Source organism: Melanotaenia boesemani, chromosome 4 (genome assembly GCF_017639745.1).
Source record: "Melanotaenia boesemani isolate fMelBoe1 chromosome 4, fMelBoe1.pri, whole genome shotgun sequence".
Classification (NCBI taxonomy): domain Eukaryota; kingdom Metazoa; phylum Chordata; class Actinopteri; order Atheriniformes; family Melanotaeniidae; genus Melanotaenia; species Melanotaenia boesemani.
In genome coordinates this window covers 17,700,775-17,721,206 of record NC_055685.1, presented here as the reverse complement: position 1 = coordinate 17,721,206, position 20,432 = coordinate 17,700,775, and the positions used below count along the sequence as shown (strand labels likewise).

Sequence of the window (20,432 nt, the reverse complement as noted above, 5' to 3'; positions counted from 1 at the left end):
GCATCTTTTCTGCTTCCATCACCATCCTTACATTTTCTGCTCCTCAGGCAGCAGAGGAGAATCCCCCTCCCATTAGCCCGCTGGCTGGCACACAACATCCAATATTTTCTCTAGCTGGAGTGGAACTGGGCACATTAGGGATGGGTCTTTTAAGGTGATCAGACTAGCTCCCCGCCATGTCGAGGGACCATTTTTCTTCATTTTAAAGCGTCTGTCTTGCTGCCAATACTATAGATTTTCTATCAGCCCCTTAATCAAAGCTCCATGATTGGGAAAGTGATCGGTCGGGGTGTTTTATTGGAGAAGTTTAGTATCAATTGTGTCTCTGTTGCGGCACAAAGCGAGGGTTATTAGACTGCCATTTGAACAGTTGGTTAAATTGTTCTTTCCATCATGCCTGTCAACCTCCCAGCGACGACGGTTCGGCTTCATTCTGCTTGCAGACTCTTCTGGAAGATCTGCCAGGAGAAGAAATTGTCAGAGTGCAAGCATTCATATTCTGACACGGCTTTTGAATTTAAGAAGATTTATAATTTTACAACCTGTTCAAAGCTGAATGTAAGCTTATTAGGTTTAGAGAGTCGTGGGGTGGGGTGGGGGTGCTCAACATGAAGATTACTTTTCCCTGGCCCATTGTGAGGTAGCAGTAAACGAAAAGATAATGTACCTGTGCAGACCTTTTGTTCAACTGATTACTCAAACAACACTGAATGTATCTATTTTTTCTGCTCCTGTCTCCTCTTTAGGTCATCTGATGGTCTGTGTGCAGCAGGGTCAGTGGTGGTGAGTCGTCTGAAGATGGGTGAGATGGAGGAGGTTGACGTAGATCACATCTCCACTAACACACCCTCGCAGAAGGTAAAATATTAGGGTGGCAATGCGCAGAGTGAGTGTCTGAGCACCAGATGCCTCATGCTTATGCTGGGATTAGTCTAGTACTGCTCATGTCCTCAAAGAAGACTTAAGTGAACTCTAATTAGGATTTACAGGAGGTGTGTATGTGTAATGTCCGTGTCTGGAGTACATTTGTGTTCTGCCAATACTGAAACAGTTTCTGATATATCAAGCTGAAGGCCAAACAACATTTGTGCTGGATTTGTGCAGCCAATCTCGAAATCCTTATTTGTGTGACAGGAACTAAAATTTCCTGAATTGGTTTCCTGCAGTCAGCACCCTCCTTCTCTACTCTAATCTCATTCAATGCCACCACTTGGCTTCAGTTGTGGTTCACACAATCAGTGAAGAGAAACAAAGAGTATGCTTCCTCGGAGTTTGACAGGAAACTGAAGATTGTGTCATCTAAATGGGATGCCTCTACACCAGAAGCAAAGTTGTATGTACTCCTATTTTACTCAATTTTCTGTACATTCCTAATGGAGGGTTTTGTCAAGTGAATGTGCACTGTAGAGCCAGTAGGTATTAAATAGTAAAGAAGGAGCTTCCATGATGTTTCTCATATGCAAAGATTTGCATTTTGATTTTCTTTCACCACAGTGCTGTGCAGGGCAACATAAGACTTGTAGCTCTTGCCTTTTCTTGATTAGCTGTTGTAATGTGTGTGTAATTGTGTGCATTTACATGTGTATGTATCTATGTATGTGTGTGAATCGCTGTCTTATATAATTGGCCAAGGGCTTGTACACGCCTGACTGGCTTTCGCTTTAGCCCACCCCTGTTACTGGTGCAGGGAGGTTCCCTGCTAGGCTCCAGAGTGTCACTGACAATCTGCCCATGTCTTCTTGATGAATGCGTTGGCTTGTGTTTGTGTGTGTGTGTGTGTGTGCGTGTGTGTGTGTGTGTGTGTGTGTGTGTGTGTGTGTGTGTGTGTGTGTGTTGTCACAGCACATTTCCCCCCTCTGTGTGTTGTTTCTGTTGTAAAGGATCAGGCTAAGACGGAGGGAAGGGATATGACAAACATCAGGGAGGGCTCACTCGAGATGAAGTTCTTGTTTGAGCTACCTACGCTATATGCACGTCTTGCTGCTCCAGCTTACAAACTTGTGTTTGTTTGTGTGTTTGCGTTGGGGCGAGAGGCAATTGTTTGATCATCTTGTCTTTGCTTGGGTGACTGCTGCACATGAATATCCCACTAACTCTACAAAAACACTCAGTGGGAACAGGATAGAGACTACAGTCACCTTTGATCTGATCTCCTTACATATTTTAGCCATTAAAGAGCAATCAACCCATGCTGACCTCTGCTTGCAATTGTAGTGGGACTCCCTTCACAGCTGCAGCCCTGGGCTCATTGTTAAAACCCTTCATAATACACAACCTTGGTTATTGAAATTTCCAAATGGCAAAAGTTGCTTCTGTTTGTTCTGATCAATGGACACAGTTTACTTTAAAGTTCATGTTTTTGCATGTGTGAGTGAAGAGGTTGGTTGGTGTCCTCTTTATTCAGGATCAGTTTTCAAAGAAGAAGGGGTGATGGGTTGTTCCTAGCAGTCATTAGAAGCCTTTTCAGGGGACAGATTTAGCTGTCTCGCTGTCTAGCTGTGTTAAATGGTTCATTGGACAGGACAGAACTGACATACAGCGTGCAAGAGAGATTGTTAGTTGTCAGTATTACTTTGATGAGGAAACCCAAACTTAATGAGTCAAGAGGCAGGTTTAAAGGCCCAGCACAGATATAATTTTTACATGTGTTTAACAGTGTTTCAGGAGATGCAAAATGTACAAGTAGAGAACATTTTTACACAATCTTTCAAATTCTTGAGACATTTTCAATATGTACTAAAGCTTATTATAACCAGATAATGTAAAAAAAAAAAAAAGTGCAAGAAGTTCAATGATGTTGTGTTTATCTGCTCCACTGTGTTTTAGAACAATACTTCTTGGCTTGACCAGTCTCACAAAATATACTGAACAATCCATTTGAAATATATTACTGAGTGAATTCATAAAGAAACAACAACAATACACACACACACACACACACACAGATAGATAAAAGAAAAATAAAAAGTATTTTCTTGTTTTAGTTGTTTCATAGCACCGAACATTTTGATGTTTAGACTTTTCAATATACCAGTATTTGCTGTCATTATCTTTGACTTCAAGACGTATCACAGCTACATTGTCTCTGTCTTCTGTGCCTAATCTATGCTTTGCCTATCTTCCTTCCTTGTTGTCGAATCCAAGTGTTTTCCAGACTTTAGATTTTAGAACTGATAGAAAAACGTAAATCATGTCTGGATTGATCAGAACAAATTTTTTTTTCCAGTTTTACTTAATGAGCAAGAGTATAAAAATCTGTAGAGAATCTGTAGCAACCTCCAGCGTGTCCCACTTGCTTCTTTGTTGGCAATAAAGAGTTAGAGCTATAGACTCCCCAACTTATACAGAAGCTTGCAGACTCATACAGTGGTGAAAGTCCAGTCTTGGCAGCAACATTCAGTGTCAGGGTGATCTTCTCTGTCCGATGATTCTTCATCCTCCATTTTCTTGGTCACTGTGATGACAATTTCTGACCAGATGACTAATGAATATTTTTGAGAAAAACAACACAAGTGTTCTTTAAAAAGTTCTGATTTTTAGCTTTAAGGAGCTCAAAGGAGCTGCTCAATAGCTCTTAAAAGATACCAGATGTACAGTCTTTAATCACTGAGAATAATTGGAAAACAGACATAAAAGTCTCAAGTGAACTGAATTTTAAATGTGGAGTGGGGCAGTCTATCAATTGATGGTGCATTTACATTGATCCAGGGTCAGCGGGCCAAGGTAATTACATTTTTATGGTTAAGGTTCGGCTTTGCATTAATTAATTTTTACAGCCCAGATAACTTTTCCTCATCTTACTTTACACCTTTTAACTTAATCACATGAACAAAAGTGTTTTTTTTTCACTGTATTTTACTGCATATGGATCAACTATTTTAAATCCCAACAAGAAAAGGAAATTTAAAACCTTTTACACAAGTCTCTGGTTGTGTGTAAAATACAGAAGTTCGAAAAATATAAACCACTGAAACAGAGTTGAGTTTTCCACCAGCTCATGTTTAGAGATTTTATTTGTAAGTCAAAGTTGTAATTTCATTGTTCATGTTAATTAAAAAAAAGTATTGTATAATGAATGAGGACAAATTCTCTTCATAAATTTGCAGGTTCACTTAAATAAGGAAATACCCACGTTAAAAATAATGATGTTGCCTAGTAGCACAGTGTAATAGAGAGATTAAAACTGCATGGTCCCTCATCTTCATTAGGTGAGAAAGGTGAGGTTATCCTTAGTGGGCTGCATATTGTATGCTGGCTGACAGTAATTTGAAATTTGCTAGTAGAAGAGGAAACAGTAATACAATGAGTTGATAATGACTGACATTACAGTGGGGATAACAGATTATAAATCCACCCCCGGGTCAGCTAAGTCATGGCGAGTGCTTTTCTACAGCTGATGCCCAGTGTGACCTCACTGAGTGAAGGCAGAGGTGCAGCACGCTTTGAAGCTGTGAACTGAAAGGAGAGCAGCTTATCATCAGCTGTTCTCTCTGTGTGATTCCATGTGATTCTAGACTGTATTAATTGCAATGAGCATATCATAAACACAGTAGCTGTTATTGCAATCTGTTTGTCACCACAATGGGCCATTATAGTGAAGTGTAATTACATTAAATTACTATTATGTTATGAAATGTCATTCAGAAAAAATGCAAGTCGAAAGGCAATGAAAATATTAAGTCTCACATACAGCTTCTCAAAATTCTCTTGTAATATTCTAATTTTAGCATGTTTGTGTTGCCACCTTGAATTAATGTCTTTATAAGAAGCTATATGAAACTGCAGAATAAAGATTTCCCATTCATGTCTTACTTTTGAGCTACTAAATCACATTTTTTGCCAAGTAAGGTGTGCATATTGGGATGCAGTCACAGGTAATGGTCGTAATCAAAGCCCATTTGCTTCTATTGGCAGGATCCTCATGTTAATGTCTGTGTTTTTCTTCTTTTGTCTGCAGTGTCCCTTGGCTTATGAGTCTGCACACCATTCCTGCATCAACAGAGAAGACAGCCAACAGACAGGGCCAGGTATTGGACACCTGTAATTTTAAAAATACTATATATATATATATATATATATATATATATCTTTTTGAGAAAATGTATATGAACTCATCTGGAAAAAATCATTGAAGGAAATTTTGAAATAGTCTTAATTTGTCTAGGCTCTATTGTGATACGTTTGCTGCATAGTGGTAGTTAGCATCCTGACATAGCTTCATGCAAAAGGCCTTTTATGCTCTCCATCTAATTAGCATTAAACTGTTTAGAACAACTTTTCATACAGAGGATGTAAAGCAACTCTGAAATACTATATAATGTTTGATATAAGTCAGACACCATATTTTTCCTTGTCTGATTTAATAATAGTTTTCATGTTATTATTCAGGCAGGAAATAAAGTAAGAGGTATCTAGCACAGAAGTTAATTCACTTGCTTCTTCAGTGACTAACTGAAGATGGGCAAAACATGCTACGCTAACTGCATGAGATTAGTTTTATGTCAATCCAAAAGTCTGATCTCACTAAGAGAGCAAACAATTGTAGAGGAAAAATGAAAAATGTAGAGCGAAAAGGTCACAACTCCTACTGTTTTGATACTTAGCTGTTCTTGTTTAGAGGAGACTTGGAAATCTAGTTTCCATTTTCCTCTAAACCATTTTCTCTTTTATGCAGATTCCAATCACCCCCTGAGCTCCCCAGTAGCCCCACGCCTGTTGTCATGGTGTCACTGTCACTTATAGTTTCTGCTGTGATTAACTAGTGAACTGCAGCCATGTTTGCAGGTGCACATCTGCAGCCTGTCAAAACAATACCCTCCCTGCAGATACCACCAGACTGAGTAATGCAATTTGGTTTTCCACTTTTATTACCTTTCAAAATGAGCATGTGGTGAACAGGGAGGAAGCAAAGCCCACACATGGCACATCCCTGGAAGTAATTTTCTTAAGAGGTGTCAGAAAGGGAAGCCGAGGCGTCTGATTGGTGGTCAGATTAGTGTGGCTGCAGGGGGAAGTTCAGGGGTTAATCCACTTCCCTGATGGAGGTGGGAGAGCAACCATTGCTCCTCCGATTAAATTTGTGGTGTGTTTTTTTTTTTGTTTTGTTTTTTTTTTGTTTTGTTTTGTTTTTTCCTTCCTTCCCCTTCGCGTCCCACGCTACCATTTATTTTTGTCACCCTATTCACTTTTTCTAATCCCTATGCCAACAATAAATCTCATTTAAATGCAATTATGACTCTTTTCAGGGGTCATTTGGGGACTCGTCTTAATCTTAACCATAATTAATTCCAGCTGAATTCATAACAGTGCATAAAAATGATCATTTAAATATTTGGTTTACAGTTATTGTCTGTAAGAGTATCTCTATTGTGTCAATGCATATTAGTTTTAATTCTCACAAATTATGATGGAACATATTCAATCAACAATGTCTCAGTTGTGATGCGTTTTCAATTTGGCACAGATGAGTAGCCATGCCTGCACACCTGCTTTGAAGTTATAGGAATAAAACTGTTTAAGTTGTTGTCTCTATTTGTCTTTTAGTAGCCTCAAAGTTAACAATTTAAATGTTCCCATTGTGAGAAGCACAATTTGGCAAATTTTTTGTTCATTGGAGCTGTTGTTTTCTTAGCCAAGAAATCAATTCATGACATATTGTCGAAAATCGTTTCACCAGTCATTTTCTCACTTATAAGCAAAGGAGATGGAAGATGGTGTTTCCTTGTTGCCCCTCGTGCAAGAGAGCAGGGATCAAGATGGATCTTACTAAATGTGTTCAACAGTTCTTACGCAGTAATTTGTTTACATTTTCTAATATTAATGAGTCAATACACATAAGCTGCCATCTGATGGTTTGTAATCCTGAATTGTAACACAGCTACAGTTTGAAGATGTGAACAAATATATAATGTTTCTTGTAGTGAGAAAGATTTGGAGAAATGTGCTCAAAACAGGCTTTAACTTGACCATAATTTGTTTATTGATGAATAATGTGTTTTAATGGGATTGTTTTTGCGATAAGACAACTCCAGAATAGTATGGGAGTAGCGTGTTGGTCCTTGCTTAAAAAGGTGGTTTTATTAATAAAAACTTTCCATTTACTGGAATATTTCTGACATTCTGCAAGGTTATTCTTTATATTTTAAATGGTCACCCAAACTCCAACTGACATTGCATCCTAGCTTCATATGAGCTGCTATACAAGAACCTACTTCTGCCCAGCTGCACTTAGCATTTACTGGACTTAAACACTGAAGAACAAATGACGCAACAGCTCCAGGATGAATGATTTGGGCATTTTGACAGACACATTTAAAAAAAAAGGACAGTTCTGGGCCAAACCCTTATTGTATGACACAATTTGTTGCGGGGGCTGTTCTATCTGTTGTCAGTCAGAGCAGGAATATGGTTTCCACTTTTAAATGAAAGCAAAAAATGTTTCCTGCCACGCATGTTTGACCATCCTTAGCAAGACTGTCAGTGTTTCACCTCGGGTGCTCCAGCTCTGACTTATTGAGCGACTTCTCTCCGTCTGCCGTCTTTTGAAGGAAAAGGAGTAGAAAACACTGTTTAAGGCTCCCAGCTTTCTTGCCCTCTGCTGCAAGCATGCAGATAAGAGCATTAGAGCTGTTTCTCATTTCCAGCTCCTCGATTGCTGCTATTAGATGCTCTCTGGAAAAATGAAGAAGATGGTGCAATGTGTGAATCAGTTCTATTGGTAGGAAGGCATAGTGGAGCTAGCAATCAAAGTTTCAAAATGATTGCATGGACGGTGCCTTAATCTTGTACAGTAAATAAGCAATTAAAATGGAAATGAAGGAAATAATGAGGCAACGATTAATAGCACAAGGTTTATGTGTTTTAGCATGCATTCTTGTCTGCTGTGCTGACATTGAAGTAGAAAGAGAGGAAGAAGGCCTTGGAAGATGAGAAAATGTCTTATCTAAGGCAGACACAGTTATTGATTATAGAATTTAATTTGTGCTTTATACCGCAAGTGACTTTTGAGACTTTCTTCTTGTTCTGTGGCGTCCTTGAGGAAGGCAGCTGTCAGAGTTGTTTTTAAAATATTCTGTTTACCTTTAGTAACATTTTTTTTTAAATTACCTGGAGAATTTTCTTTGACAAGAATGTGATTTATTTTTCTGGTGCGTTAGATGCTTCTACATAATCTCTTCCATCTATTTGCTCCTTGTTCACAGTGTTCAGGAACCCGGTATGCAAGGTGTACAGATTTCAAACAGTGGACAGCAAGTGGATGCTTGTGCGGGAACAAATGGAGGAGTGTACTTTGTCATTCAGCATCCCCAAACAGCTGCTTTCACTCTACATTCAGGAAGATATGAGCAGGTACGTTGATCTGAACCAGTTAATTTTAGGTTTACACAAATACCAACCGATTAACCAGTGATTGATAAAAAATGTTATAAATCTAGTTATAAATCTAGTGTGTCAAACTCTATGTTTAGTTTTAATTTTTATTTCATTTTCTTATCCAAGTAAATATGAACACGTGCAAAACAATGTAAATAAAGACTTTCCCACTGACAGTACTTTGTTTAGCCTGAGTGCACTGTTACAGTTGCACCCACTAACTGTCCCTACCTCGCAGGTAAGTGCAACTTTTGTGAGATAATTAGGTGGGTTATCATTTTTGATGGGACTACTGACGTCAACTCACATAGCAGGAGACCAAAGGTGACCTACCAGCTTTAAGAAAGATTGAGTAGATCAGTCACATCTCTTTTAAACCACCTGTTAATGTTGTCAAAGTCTCCATGTAAGACATTATATTCTGTTTCTTAAAAAAAAAAAAAAAAAAAAAGATGAGCTGTACGCACTTTTAAAGCCTGTAGCTGTAAGAGGTGGTACAGTGAAAACTGCCTTCTCCATTGATAGACCTTCTAAAAAAAAAAAAAACTTAAGAAGATGCTTTTGCATGCTGGGGTGTGTATGTATATTACAAAGCTATGTCACGTTCACTTGACTGGTTAGAAAAGTTGCATTTTTCTGAGCCTGATCTGCAGATCACCAGTCATAGCCAAAGTGTCTCAATAACTGTGTTTGAACATAAATTGAAATAACATAACATAAAAAGAAAATGCATGCAAAGTTTATGCTTTCCATTCTCAACCTCACAAATTCCAAAACTGAATGGAGACTACCTGCTGAGACCCACATCAGTGTCTTTTCAGCCAGACATACACCTTTCAGTTTTTGTAATCTGCCACTGTTTGTGTAGTATCTTTGAAAAACAGAAAGGAGTTTAAGGGAAGAGCATTTTTTATTCATAGACATCTAATTTGCTCTATTACCTTTCATGGCTGAAGTACCCCAGAGCAAGGCACCCAATCATTTAATCTCCAGGGGAGATTTACCTCCAACTGTTCTGCATGTTCACTGCATAAACCACATGTGTTTGCCTTCTTGTGTTTGTTCGCAGCTATCAGACTGGTTAAATGCAAAGGTCAAATTTCTGTGTGTAAAACACATGCATGCAAATAAAGGATTCTTGTTGTACTAAATCTAGAATATAACAGCAAATAAAGTTCAGTCTAATTAAAACTGTGGAATGAGGAGTCGATGGCAGAGAAGCCATGTTTCACAAGTGTACATTTCTATGGATATCAAAAAGCCCCTTCCCTCAGGCTGCTGCAGTGTTTGTCAAGATGGATCTTTTTGCATCTGGCTTGTTGTCCCTGGCAACCCCTTTTTTGAAAAATACACAGAAGAATACAAGAATGCACACACACAACCTCACACATATTCTTCATTGTCAAATAGAAATAGCAGGCATAAAAAGATGCAATCAGAGGTTCAGATAAACTTAGTGGTAGGAGGAGATTTTAATTTGTAATCATGGTGTGTGCTGAAAGGTTCACAAACACTCTCAAGGACACATGCTGAAGCATCCACACAACTAAAGTCACTCCCTCCAACCACACATACACAAAGAAACAGTCACAAAGCCATTATTGAGCGATTCAGCGGACAAGCTTTGTCATCAGTTCACCTGTCAAACTGATGGAATCCATTCACATGCCAGCAATACGTCCTCTATTTGTATCCGTACCATGGCTCTGTGCTGAAATACAGGGTGATCTGTTCCACAAACTGATCATTTAGGTCACAACCACACAATTACAACACAATTACTGAATATTTATGAAATGTCTTATCTGTCTAATACAGCTCACAAACAAGCATCAGGCTCCAAACCATGACTACCCTATACAATGTTTGTTTATGAACAGGCATGTGTACTGTATCTCCAACTTGATCGCTTAAGCACCTCTCCAGTAATCCTCTTTAAATGTTGTCTTTTTCCACAGTGCCTCTCCATTTAGCCTCCGTTCTGTCAGCCGAGCTCAGAGTGGTGCTAGTTCAGGCTTTTTAATGATTCAGTTAGAGCTGCAAAGTTGTGAGTGCAGCGGCGGATGGTGGGTGGCTTAGTTTGCTTTCCCACTCTCAGATAATCTTGGATATTTCTTCCTTCTGTTTGTTAGCTTTGATGTCTAAACTCGTGTTCTAATCTTAAGTGTGTGAACACAGAGGTTGCTGATTTTTTTTTTCTCTTCATCCCTGCAGCGGCAATTCTGTGAATCTTTGTGCATGCGTCTGTCTGTAGAGATAATGAATGTGCAGTAAGGTGTGTGGGTGTACAGCAGATTGAACCCCATTCATTAACAGCTGTCTGGTGTCTCATTAATGGGGGAAAATCATGTCCTTCTTCTTATCACGTTAATTAACAAGTAAAAGATTTGTGTGTTAAGATCATTGTGTGACATTTTGGCATTTGACTCTGTTTATCGTGTTCTGCACTGATTTATTGGCAAAGCCAACACCATAGTCAAACTATTATTAGTGTTCAAACCTGTAAGCTGGTGTGTCTTTGTACATCCAAAATTAAAAGATTCTTTGTGTCACTAGCTACGTTTACGTGGTCAAATATTTCATCTATCCAACTGAAATCAATCTGATCAGAGATTCCAGCTGACTTGTTTACATGGACTCTAAGTGGTCCAGTCAGTTACATTTACATGATAGACAGATTCAATACAATGGTAACATTTTTGAAATGCTCAATGCTTACTAGTTCAAAAGGAGAATGTTTTTTTATTATTTAAACCCATTGACCATCCAAATACCCAACAAAAATATTTGATCCACCACAGTCCTGTTCTGTTTTGCTGCCACCACTTTTCAAGTCTTCCCTGAAACTCATTATGTCTCTTAACCCCCATGTGCATCTATTAGATGTTGTAGCTTCAGTTCTATGAGCTTGTTGAGTGCAAATGAATGCAGTTTATCATTGTCCTTTACTAAAATATTTGCAATCCAAAAAAGCGGATGAGATCAAAGAAGATGAAGTGTACTACGATTATACTAACTGAGTCTGTTGTCGGATTGGCAAAGCTTTGAAAATGCCAAAACGGCACACAGGCTGAATACTGATTATTGTATTAACATTATGAGCTATTTTAATACAGCTATAGCAAATAATGTTTTTTATTTAGAGCCATGGTAAAAAACAACAAATAAAAACACCTTCTCATTTCCCCAGTTTTAAGTATCAGGACTTCATAAAAAAAATCATCACATCAATATTAATTTATTAAAAAACTAAGCCAAAATGCAAAAGCAGTCCACCCTGATGCTTCCAAAGTAATTCAGGGGGCAAATAGCAGCCAGGTGCTGCTAATCAAATTCACTTGATTAACTGATTATCTGCAATTATGAGCACCTCTATAAATGCAGCAGTTTGTGGTACAGAGCATTCAGGTGTGTCAACACATCCCCATTTAGAAACAGCATCAGCAATGATATGTTGCTGCACAGCAATCTGGGAGAGTTATCAGACCATTTCCAAGCAATTTTCCATCAACCAATACCATCATTCTGCGGTGAGAAGTGAAAAACAGACCACAAGACTTTTCGAACAGTGTGGCTTGGACAGACAGTGGGACCAAAGTGGGGGTGTTTAAGTGTTACAAATAGAACCACATTTAGTGAAAACCAAGCATGGAATATCAGCAGAAAAACCTCATACTGGCTACTAAGCCTAGTGGTAGAAGAGCTGATGATTTGGGCTTGTTTTCCAGTCCTTGGTACCTTGCAGCCATTAAATATTATGAACTCCTTTGTATACAAAAGTATTTAGAGTTAAACGTGAGACCATCGGTCTGACAGTCAATGCTAAGGACCAGGTAATTATCTTTTGAGGTGTACTTACTTTGTAACATGGCTTTATATACAATCGGATCATTAATTACTCCTGAACTTGGACAGCCTGCAGTCTGGTCCCATGAGCGCATAAAGATACACATCCTCGCGGTGCTGTGGCTAAAGGGAGCAGTGGTTCACTGAATAAAATTTCATTACATAGCCTACTGTACCTTATACAATTTGTAAAGCCAATCTCCACCTGCTGTGGCATCATTTTAAGATGAGGTTCACCTGCAGAGCGAATGGTCCATCTGATCCTTCAGGTGAGTCTGATAGGTGTCGTTAACCAGGGAATAACCTTGATTTCTTAATAAAAACTAATTATTCTAATAAAAAGGCATGGTTTTAGTAAATTTTAACTATTAAAGACAACATTTAGGAGGTGGATCTGGGACTAAAAGGTGACTTTAGACATTTATGGAGTGATCTTCTTGTAGTTGAGGGAATGGATCTGGTGTGTGTGCAGTCTTTTGCACCGATTGTGTTAGGACAACCAGCAGTGGAATTAAATCAGTTTTGAAAGCAACTTGTTTCTTGAATGAATGAAATGGATAAAAAATAGTTTTCCTTGAGGGAAATTATAATGTTTATATCTGCAACATTGGTATTTAACCTAAATAGCAAAATGTTTTGTACTTCACCAAAAGTTATTTAAAAAACTAACAATAATATTTTTGTAGTTTTGTTTTTTTATTTTATTTTATTTTAATAAACAGACCAGCAGAAAATAACAAAAATTCTCATTTTTGTTCAATAGTGTCGGCTTTCAGATGTACCTAGGAGTACTCCTGAGTGTTCGTATATTTGTTCAAACAAATCCAAGATACGAAGATTTTGGTGAATGCCACAATTTTCTTAAACTGTTTTCTTAAAATTCTTAAAACAAATTTGTTCATAAGGGTGGTTGGTAAATGAGGCCCAGTGTATCTAACTGAAACCACTGAGATCAGAAGTATATCTTTGCTCAGATTTCACTAGCTAAGAAACACATGCTGTCATCTTAACATCTACATACTATAACTTGTCAAGCTTAGTTGGCTTCTTTTTTTCTTTTTTGTTGCTCTATATCTTTTTCTTCCTTTTCAAGCAATTTGACTTTCGAGAAGTTCACAGTCAGACAGATAACTTATTTACAGTTAAGGACATGCCCTGCTGCTACTTAACCTCTTTTTACCACAGTTATCTCACTTTGTTGGGAATCTGTCTAACTTCCTTATAACCACCTGCAGAGTATGTTGGCAGAGTGGACAGCATGTGGCACTTCTGTGCCTTAACTAAAGCTTGTTTTAAGCTTGTTTAGAGTTTGAGAAAGACTAAATGAAAAGAAATGGTTTCAAATGCAATATACAGATTGTTCACAGCATGCTTCAGCTAGACAAGAAAACTGCCTCTTGTGTCATTTAAAAACATCCCTCTAGTAGTCACCCACCACTAGAGGCATTATGTAATGGAGACAAATGCCAAATGGCATCAGTCTTTATTTGACATTTTTGCACCAATTATATCTTCCTTTTTTTTATCAGCTGTTCTTTTCAGATACATCTTTTAAAAAATAATGAAAGCTGATACACATTGTTAGTTGAAACAGGCAGGCTTCATACAAACCCTCGGGGTAATCAGATCAAGCTGATGGACTGATAAATACATGGGTATTTTAATTATTTTATCATTCAAACATTGTGGGGTTTGGTGAACTGTTTGACGATGGTTCTTACTATTGATTTCCCTTACTCTGTTGTTCATTAAAATTCTCAAAAGCAGTCTAGAAATAATCAATTTATATAAGAAATAAAGGATATAATTACATAAGCTATCTGTCCCTAATCCTGTGCTGTAGCTGTTTAACTATGGAACTACAAATGTATTTTTCATTCCATTATGCATTCAAGTAATCACACATTGAATTAACAATAATTTGAACAAACAAGCTTCATAAATTTGGGTTTTAATTTTGTTGCATGTCTGCAACGTGCACAAGTTGTAATTGCTACATATCTAGCTTTTTATCATAATTAAATGCATTTCACTGTGTAATTTTGATCTCGAATAGTATAATTACTCTAAAATTTCTGTAATATCACTGCTGATTACTTTTCAGAGGAGTGTTCAGGGCTGTATGATGTCTGTCCATCTAATGTTTTCTTTCATATGCAAATGATTAGAAATCAGTCAAGTGAAATAAATGCACAAATTCACACACTCCTACAATTATTTCTAACAGTGGAAGTAAATGATGATTTTGGCCATAGGCTGCAGTCACAACCACCTGAAAGATAAACAAAGTCCTGTGTCATCCAGTCAAGAGTGGTCATGTTTGTTTAATTATACGCATAATTTATGCGTATAAGATTAAATGGAACTGGGAGGAATTTGACTGGGTAGAGTGGAGACTTCAACCTGAGGTTTAGGAATGTGTTTATCTTGCTGAGCACAACATGATTTGCAATTCTGTGTGCATGTGTGACTGATTCATTATAAAAAAGCTGGGATCTGTGTTTTACCAGGACTGGTAAACATTTTGTGTACCCTAACTGGGAAATTTAGATGATTTGAAAGGAGCTGAAGAGCATGAATAAACACAATGCTGTAGTATTACCATATTACTCAGCGCTTACTTCTCTTAAAGGTGCAGTGTGTAACAAAATCAAAGGCTAATGGCAGAAAAAATGTCATTAAAATTTGTGTTTTTCTATTGGTATCTATTCACTTTACTAAAATATGTTTTTATTTCTCTTAGAATTTCTCATTTATATCTGCTTGTGGGTCCGCACTGGGTCGTATCAGTCATTGTGCAAGCATTTGTGAAATCTATATTCAATTATTGTCATCACAGATCTGTGTTTATCTGCAGGGTGCAGGATCTGAAGGAGTTAGGGGAGCTCTCTCCTCACTGGGACAACTTAAGGAAGGAGGTGATGACACGATATGGAGGGATCATCACCACCTACCAAGAGACCTTGGCTGAACTGGACAAAATCACTGGTATGAAGTCATCATGTGTAAACATGCATTCTGGCACACACACAAAATATATATATATTATTATTATTATTTATTTATTTATTTATTTATTGTGAAACAATGATGAAAGTCCTACAATGCAGCACCACCCATATTAAACTGTTGATATAAAATATTGTTGGTTGTTTTGCAAGTTTTTCTTCACCTTTTTACTTTATTAGGCTGCTGCTGTTATAAACATCTTTCATTCTTCAGTTTTACGTGATAGTGATGGGTCTGATTGACAGAGACTGCTAAAATTGTCCTTACTTTTGTTAGTGTGTCCAAAAACAATACTTAGGGTTAAATATGTGCCGGTGTGAACCATGAACCGCTAGTTTCCTCCTTCTCGTCATGATTCAGCGGAGGCAGCTGCTGCACTGTGCAGACACAGTGAGGACCAGAGAGCGACTAAAATAACCACCTTTCTGCAAAACTGTGTAAAAATTTTTTATTAAAATGCAGGAAAAGTGTGGGTGTTGAACCCTCCCATCGGATGAAGTGTGGTTGTTGAAACACACTCGTCCCTTGCTCATCTCCATCTTGCCTCTAGACACCTGCATGTCCCGCTGTTGTTACAGAAATGACGGATGCATGTAGCTTGTCATGCCTAATATGCGTTAAATGCATTGTTAACACAGTTGATCACATAAATCAGTTACCACCGTTATTTTTGACAGCTTTAAACATAACATAATGTCTATATAATGGTAAAGTACAGGTATCTCATTTCCTAAGGAAAAGTTTTCACTCCTACCTACTTACCACTTTGTTTTAAGGGACAAGGTGTAGGGAAAAGCAAGTGGCCCAACTGTCTCTCAGGTCCTGTATCAGATCTTTGCTGAATTCATTTGTATAAAGGACATTGCTTTCAGATATTGGTGATATGCTGTAGATATGTTTTGTTGTTGTTGTTGTTGTTTGTTTGTTTGTTTGGGGGAGAGGAGGGGGGGGGGGGGGGGGGGGGGGGGGGGGGGGGGGGGGTTGCCACATCTTTTGCCCTCAACTTCTTCAGTTTCCTGATTTCCAGATTTGTAAAGGACACACATTATCCCTTTGAGAATAAACCTCTTCATGCAAAAAAAAATTTATGTCTGTAAAACTGTGTTGCCCTTGCAAATGATGTGTTTTTCTGATTGGCTGCTTTTTAAAGTGATCTAAGATTCAATGTAAAAATTGGCTCTTTGTCAAGTTGTCATTTTATGTGTCCTTTATGTGTAGACAAAATACTGGTTCAACCTTTGAGTTAGGTACCTTTTAACATGTTTCTATACTTTAATTCATAGATCATAGTGTAAGTAGCTTGAGAAAAAAATAAATAAAATTACAAAATAAAAGAAAGAAAGACTTTGAAAGACCTTCAAAAAGCCTGGAGACCTTTTGTTTGAGATCATTTAAAAAATTACAAGAACATCTGCTTGAATGAAGGCAAACAATGAAATGAGAAGTCGCTCAAGGCTTTTTTATAGTACTGTATGATGGTCAAGTTAGAAAATGTTTGTAGAACGATGTTTGTAGAACGATGTTTGATCGATGTGGAACTACTTACATGAGGCAATTCTCAATCCATGAGTGTTTTTACGAGTACAACTAGTCTCCCTCTTGTAATGAGAGTATAATTATTGTAATCTGGTCCAACATGTCTCTGTGTTCCGTCTTTATAGAAAAATCATCATATAAAATCTAAATTTAAAAGCAGTCCATAAGAAAAAAAAAAGAAAGATGACTTTAGCTGAAGGGTAGGTTTAGGGTAATAGTTGCTGTTAAAGAGTTTCCATGGCAACACATTTCTTATCATGGGCAGTTGAAATGCCTTTTCCCCTTCTGTGCTCCTCTATGTTTTGTTAAAATAAATGTGAGCAGTGCTCTTAAAACTGATACAAATCTGTGCCATGTGCCAATTAAAAAAATCTTGCATCTCATTTACAAACATGCAAATATCTGCTGCATACTTTTTGCTAATGTTTTACATAATGAAATTAATCCACCCAGTTAGTTGCAAATTGAATACAGGAAGTAATTAGGTTGTTCTAATTTGCCCCAGCATTCACAAAGAAAACACTGAACATGTGATTTTACCTCAGAACAACAGTAATGATGAGGTGTTTAAAATTAATTTGGAAACAGAGTAATGAATACTACATTTACACAGAATATTGCCCTTTGTATGTAGTAGCAGATTTATATGTGCACACAGCCATATTTGCTTCTAAAATAAGCACCAATGCTAGGTTAGCATCAACCTCTCCTCTGCTCTATTAAACCAATTAAATTATTGCAAATCAAAATTGTATTATGAATCATAAAACTTAATTAACTGAATAGTCATTGTGCATTTTCTGCTTTCCATCCAAGTATTAACCTCATGCTACTGTAAGCATATTTTAGCTTGCTTTGGACTTAGGAACATTATGACTGGTGATTAATTCTACACTGATTCACTCTCATCCCTTTAATGTGATGTTTGTCTCTGTTGCTTTTTGCTTTGCCCAGCTGATAAGAAATAAAGATGGCTAAGCCTCTGTGTTGCATGCCTGAGCCTGAGCTCTGAGGAGGTGGGTAATGAGGGCAAGGGGAATAGATAATGTGGTGTTGGTCATTATGGCTCCTGACAAGTCCCTTGCTTGGCCCAGATAGTGCAATACATGCAGGGTCCCCTGCGTGTCTTCATTCTTTAATCCATTCTGGTATTAAAATAACTGGGTGATGGACATTGAAAACATACTGGGTGAGCAAGCAGCTGTAGATTCATTTATAATAACTAATATAATTTAAAAAGGCTGCAAATAGAGACAAGATGGGACAGATTCTGGAGGAGGTTGAGTAGAAGAGCAAAGAAAGGGCAGATAGGGAGTGAAAATGTAATTACCAGAATAAATAAATGGTGACAAATGTGGTGACTGACCATCATTCATAAAAAATTAAGCTGAATAAGATAAAGTCAGTTAGCCTCGCTGTCATATTACTTGTTCTATGGTAATCCATAAACAAGTTAATAACTTTTAATTAAAATGTTCATATTTAACTGCTTTATATAGACAAAGTTTGTTCACATTTTAATGGCAAGATAGGGGGAGAAATATAAAATGCTCTGACAGGAAAGATCTAATATCTTGTACATTTTTAATTAATATAATTGGTGTTATGGGTTTGCTTTAGGCCCTTATAATAATAATAATAATCCTATTTTTAAATAGGATTATTGGTTCATTTAAATTAAACAGATGAACTCTGCTGCATATGTAATTGAAGGTTAGTACCGAGTCAGGGGGGTTGTTATGTGTTAAGACAAATCAGAGGTCAGTGCATTTCATTTTCTTATTGTTTGTCAAAAGGACAAAAAGAAAGATTTCTCATGGGTTGAAGAGTCCACCTCGCTTCCTGAATCCCTTCTGTTCAGTTTAATGCTGCACTGACCTCAATAAACACAGACGTCATAATAACTGTACGCTATCCCATTAGTTAATTAATGATCCCGTCTTTCACTATTTGCCAGGCACAAATGAAACACAGACATAATCTCATTAGCATGGTGTTTGTTCAACCTACAGTACTGTCGTCTCTCTCTAAATGTGATAAATAATAGAGTGGGATAACTACAGCTAAAGGCCAAAAGTTAGTATTTAGAGCAGTTATATATATCTTTGTGTCTGATAGTAGATACTACTTTTGTAATAATTTCTTTACAGTTTGACATATTTTGTTGTCAGTATTGACGGCATGAGGAGGGTTTACCTGTTGCCTGCAGATTTAGACACTTTCTGGATTTCAAGTTTAAAACAATGACCAAAATGTTAGAAGAAAGAAGGACTGCTGTCAGACATGACACATTTATCCAACTGATAGTTCTCTCACACTGATTCCACTGTGCCCACAGCATGCCTTCAGTCCTCCTCCATGACAACCATGTGTTGAAACTGTGGATGAGTAAAACCTTTAAGAGACAGACTGTACACTGATTTGATGAATCTCATTTTGTTGTAGTTATTTTGTTATCAAGAGTGCAGTTTCTGGTCCTTTTTTTGTCTTCATCTTGTCTAGAGGAACTTGTGTAGGAGTTTCTAAAAGCAGAATATAGATGAAGTCTTCCACTGTGTTTTTTTTTTCTTGGTTAACAGGACATATAAAAGTCAAATAAATGGTCTGTGAATATCTAGTGTAAAATCGTGTTATATTAAGTCTACATATGAAGGCTTTGTAGCCATTTAAGTTTAACAAAATATGTTCATTGAGTGTAATTTATAACTCATGCCAATTCAATTCAATTTTTTTTTTAACACATTTATGAATTCAACTGCCCTCTTTACAATGTCCGGAAGCATCTTGTTGTCAGCACACGACTTGTATATTTCATATTTTTTATTCGTATGACGTGATTAAATGCCTTGAAATCCCTTTTTTGTGTAAACCACATTTTATACATCAGTGAACAACCTGAAGATAACCAGGAAGCTTTGTTGCAACATGTTGTGTTGGGGGGAGAAAATTTTGTTGTTAAAAGTATGTATTTGAGCTCAAACCATGATTTTTTCCTCCTTCTACCAAAGTAATGTTTTTGTATAAACCCAGCCAGGAAGTGAGGAAGGTGTTTTAGTAAAGTACCATCACACTGACTCATGTCTAAATAGTTAAAGTGCATTTAGCTGTTCCGACTGTACCGACACTGGTGCTGTGGACAAATGCATCCGGGTCTATCCCAATCAAAAACCCTGGATGACCGAAGAGGTCCAGCACCTGCTGCGGGAGAGAAATATGGCTTTCAGGTCTGGAGCTATATATGTATATGGAGCTATACAGTGCTGCAAGAGCCAACCTGAAGAGAGGCATCCGATGGGCTAAGACGGACTACAGGCAGAGGATTGAGGACAACTTCAGCAGGAACAACACAAGGCAGGGGTGGCAAGGGAATCGGCATATCACCAACTACAGGCCGAACCTCGCTGCTGTCAACGGGGGCCCTTCGCTGGCAGAGGAGCTTAACCTCTTCTTTGCCTGCTTCGAGATGAAGCCACCGGAGGTAGCTGCACCACAGTCACCAGCCCTCAGCTGCCCCTCCCTCACTGTGGAGGAACATGAGGTGAGGCGCACACTGAGAGCTGTGAATCCGAGGAACGCTGCTGGACCAGATGGCATTGCTGGACGGGTGCTGAAGGACTGCGCAGACCAGCTGGCGGGGGTCTTCACCAAGATCTTCAACCAGTCCTTAC

The 20,432-nt window shown here is 37.8% G+C and overlaps 1 protein-coding gene across 4 annotated transcripts in view; it reads left to right on the top strand.

The window, feature by feature from the left end:
* The window catches only part of inpp4b (inositol polyphosphate-4-phosphatase type II B), a 174,008-nt gene that overhangs the window by 88,558 nt on the left and 65,018 nt on the right, over window positions 1-20,432 (top strand). For all 4 annotated transcript variants that reach the window (XM_041983758.1, XM_041983757.1, XM_041983759.1 and 1 more), the window contains 4 exons: window positions 747-858; window positions 4,958-5,027; window positions 8,202-8,349; window positions 15,077-15,207. In XM_041983758.1, coding sequence (XP_041839692.1) covers window positions 747-858; window positions 4,958-5,027; window positions 8,202-8,349; window positions 15,077-15,207 — 461 coding nt within the window. The remainder of the gene's footprint in view (window positions 1-746; window positions 859-4,957; window positions 5,028-8,201; window positions 8,350-15,076; window positions 15,208-20,432) is intronic.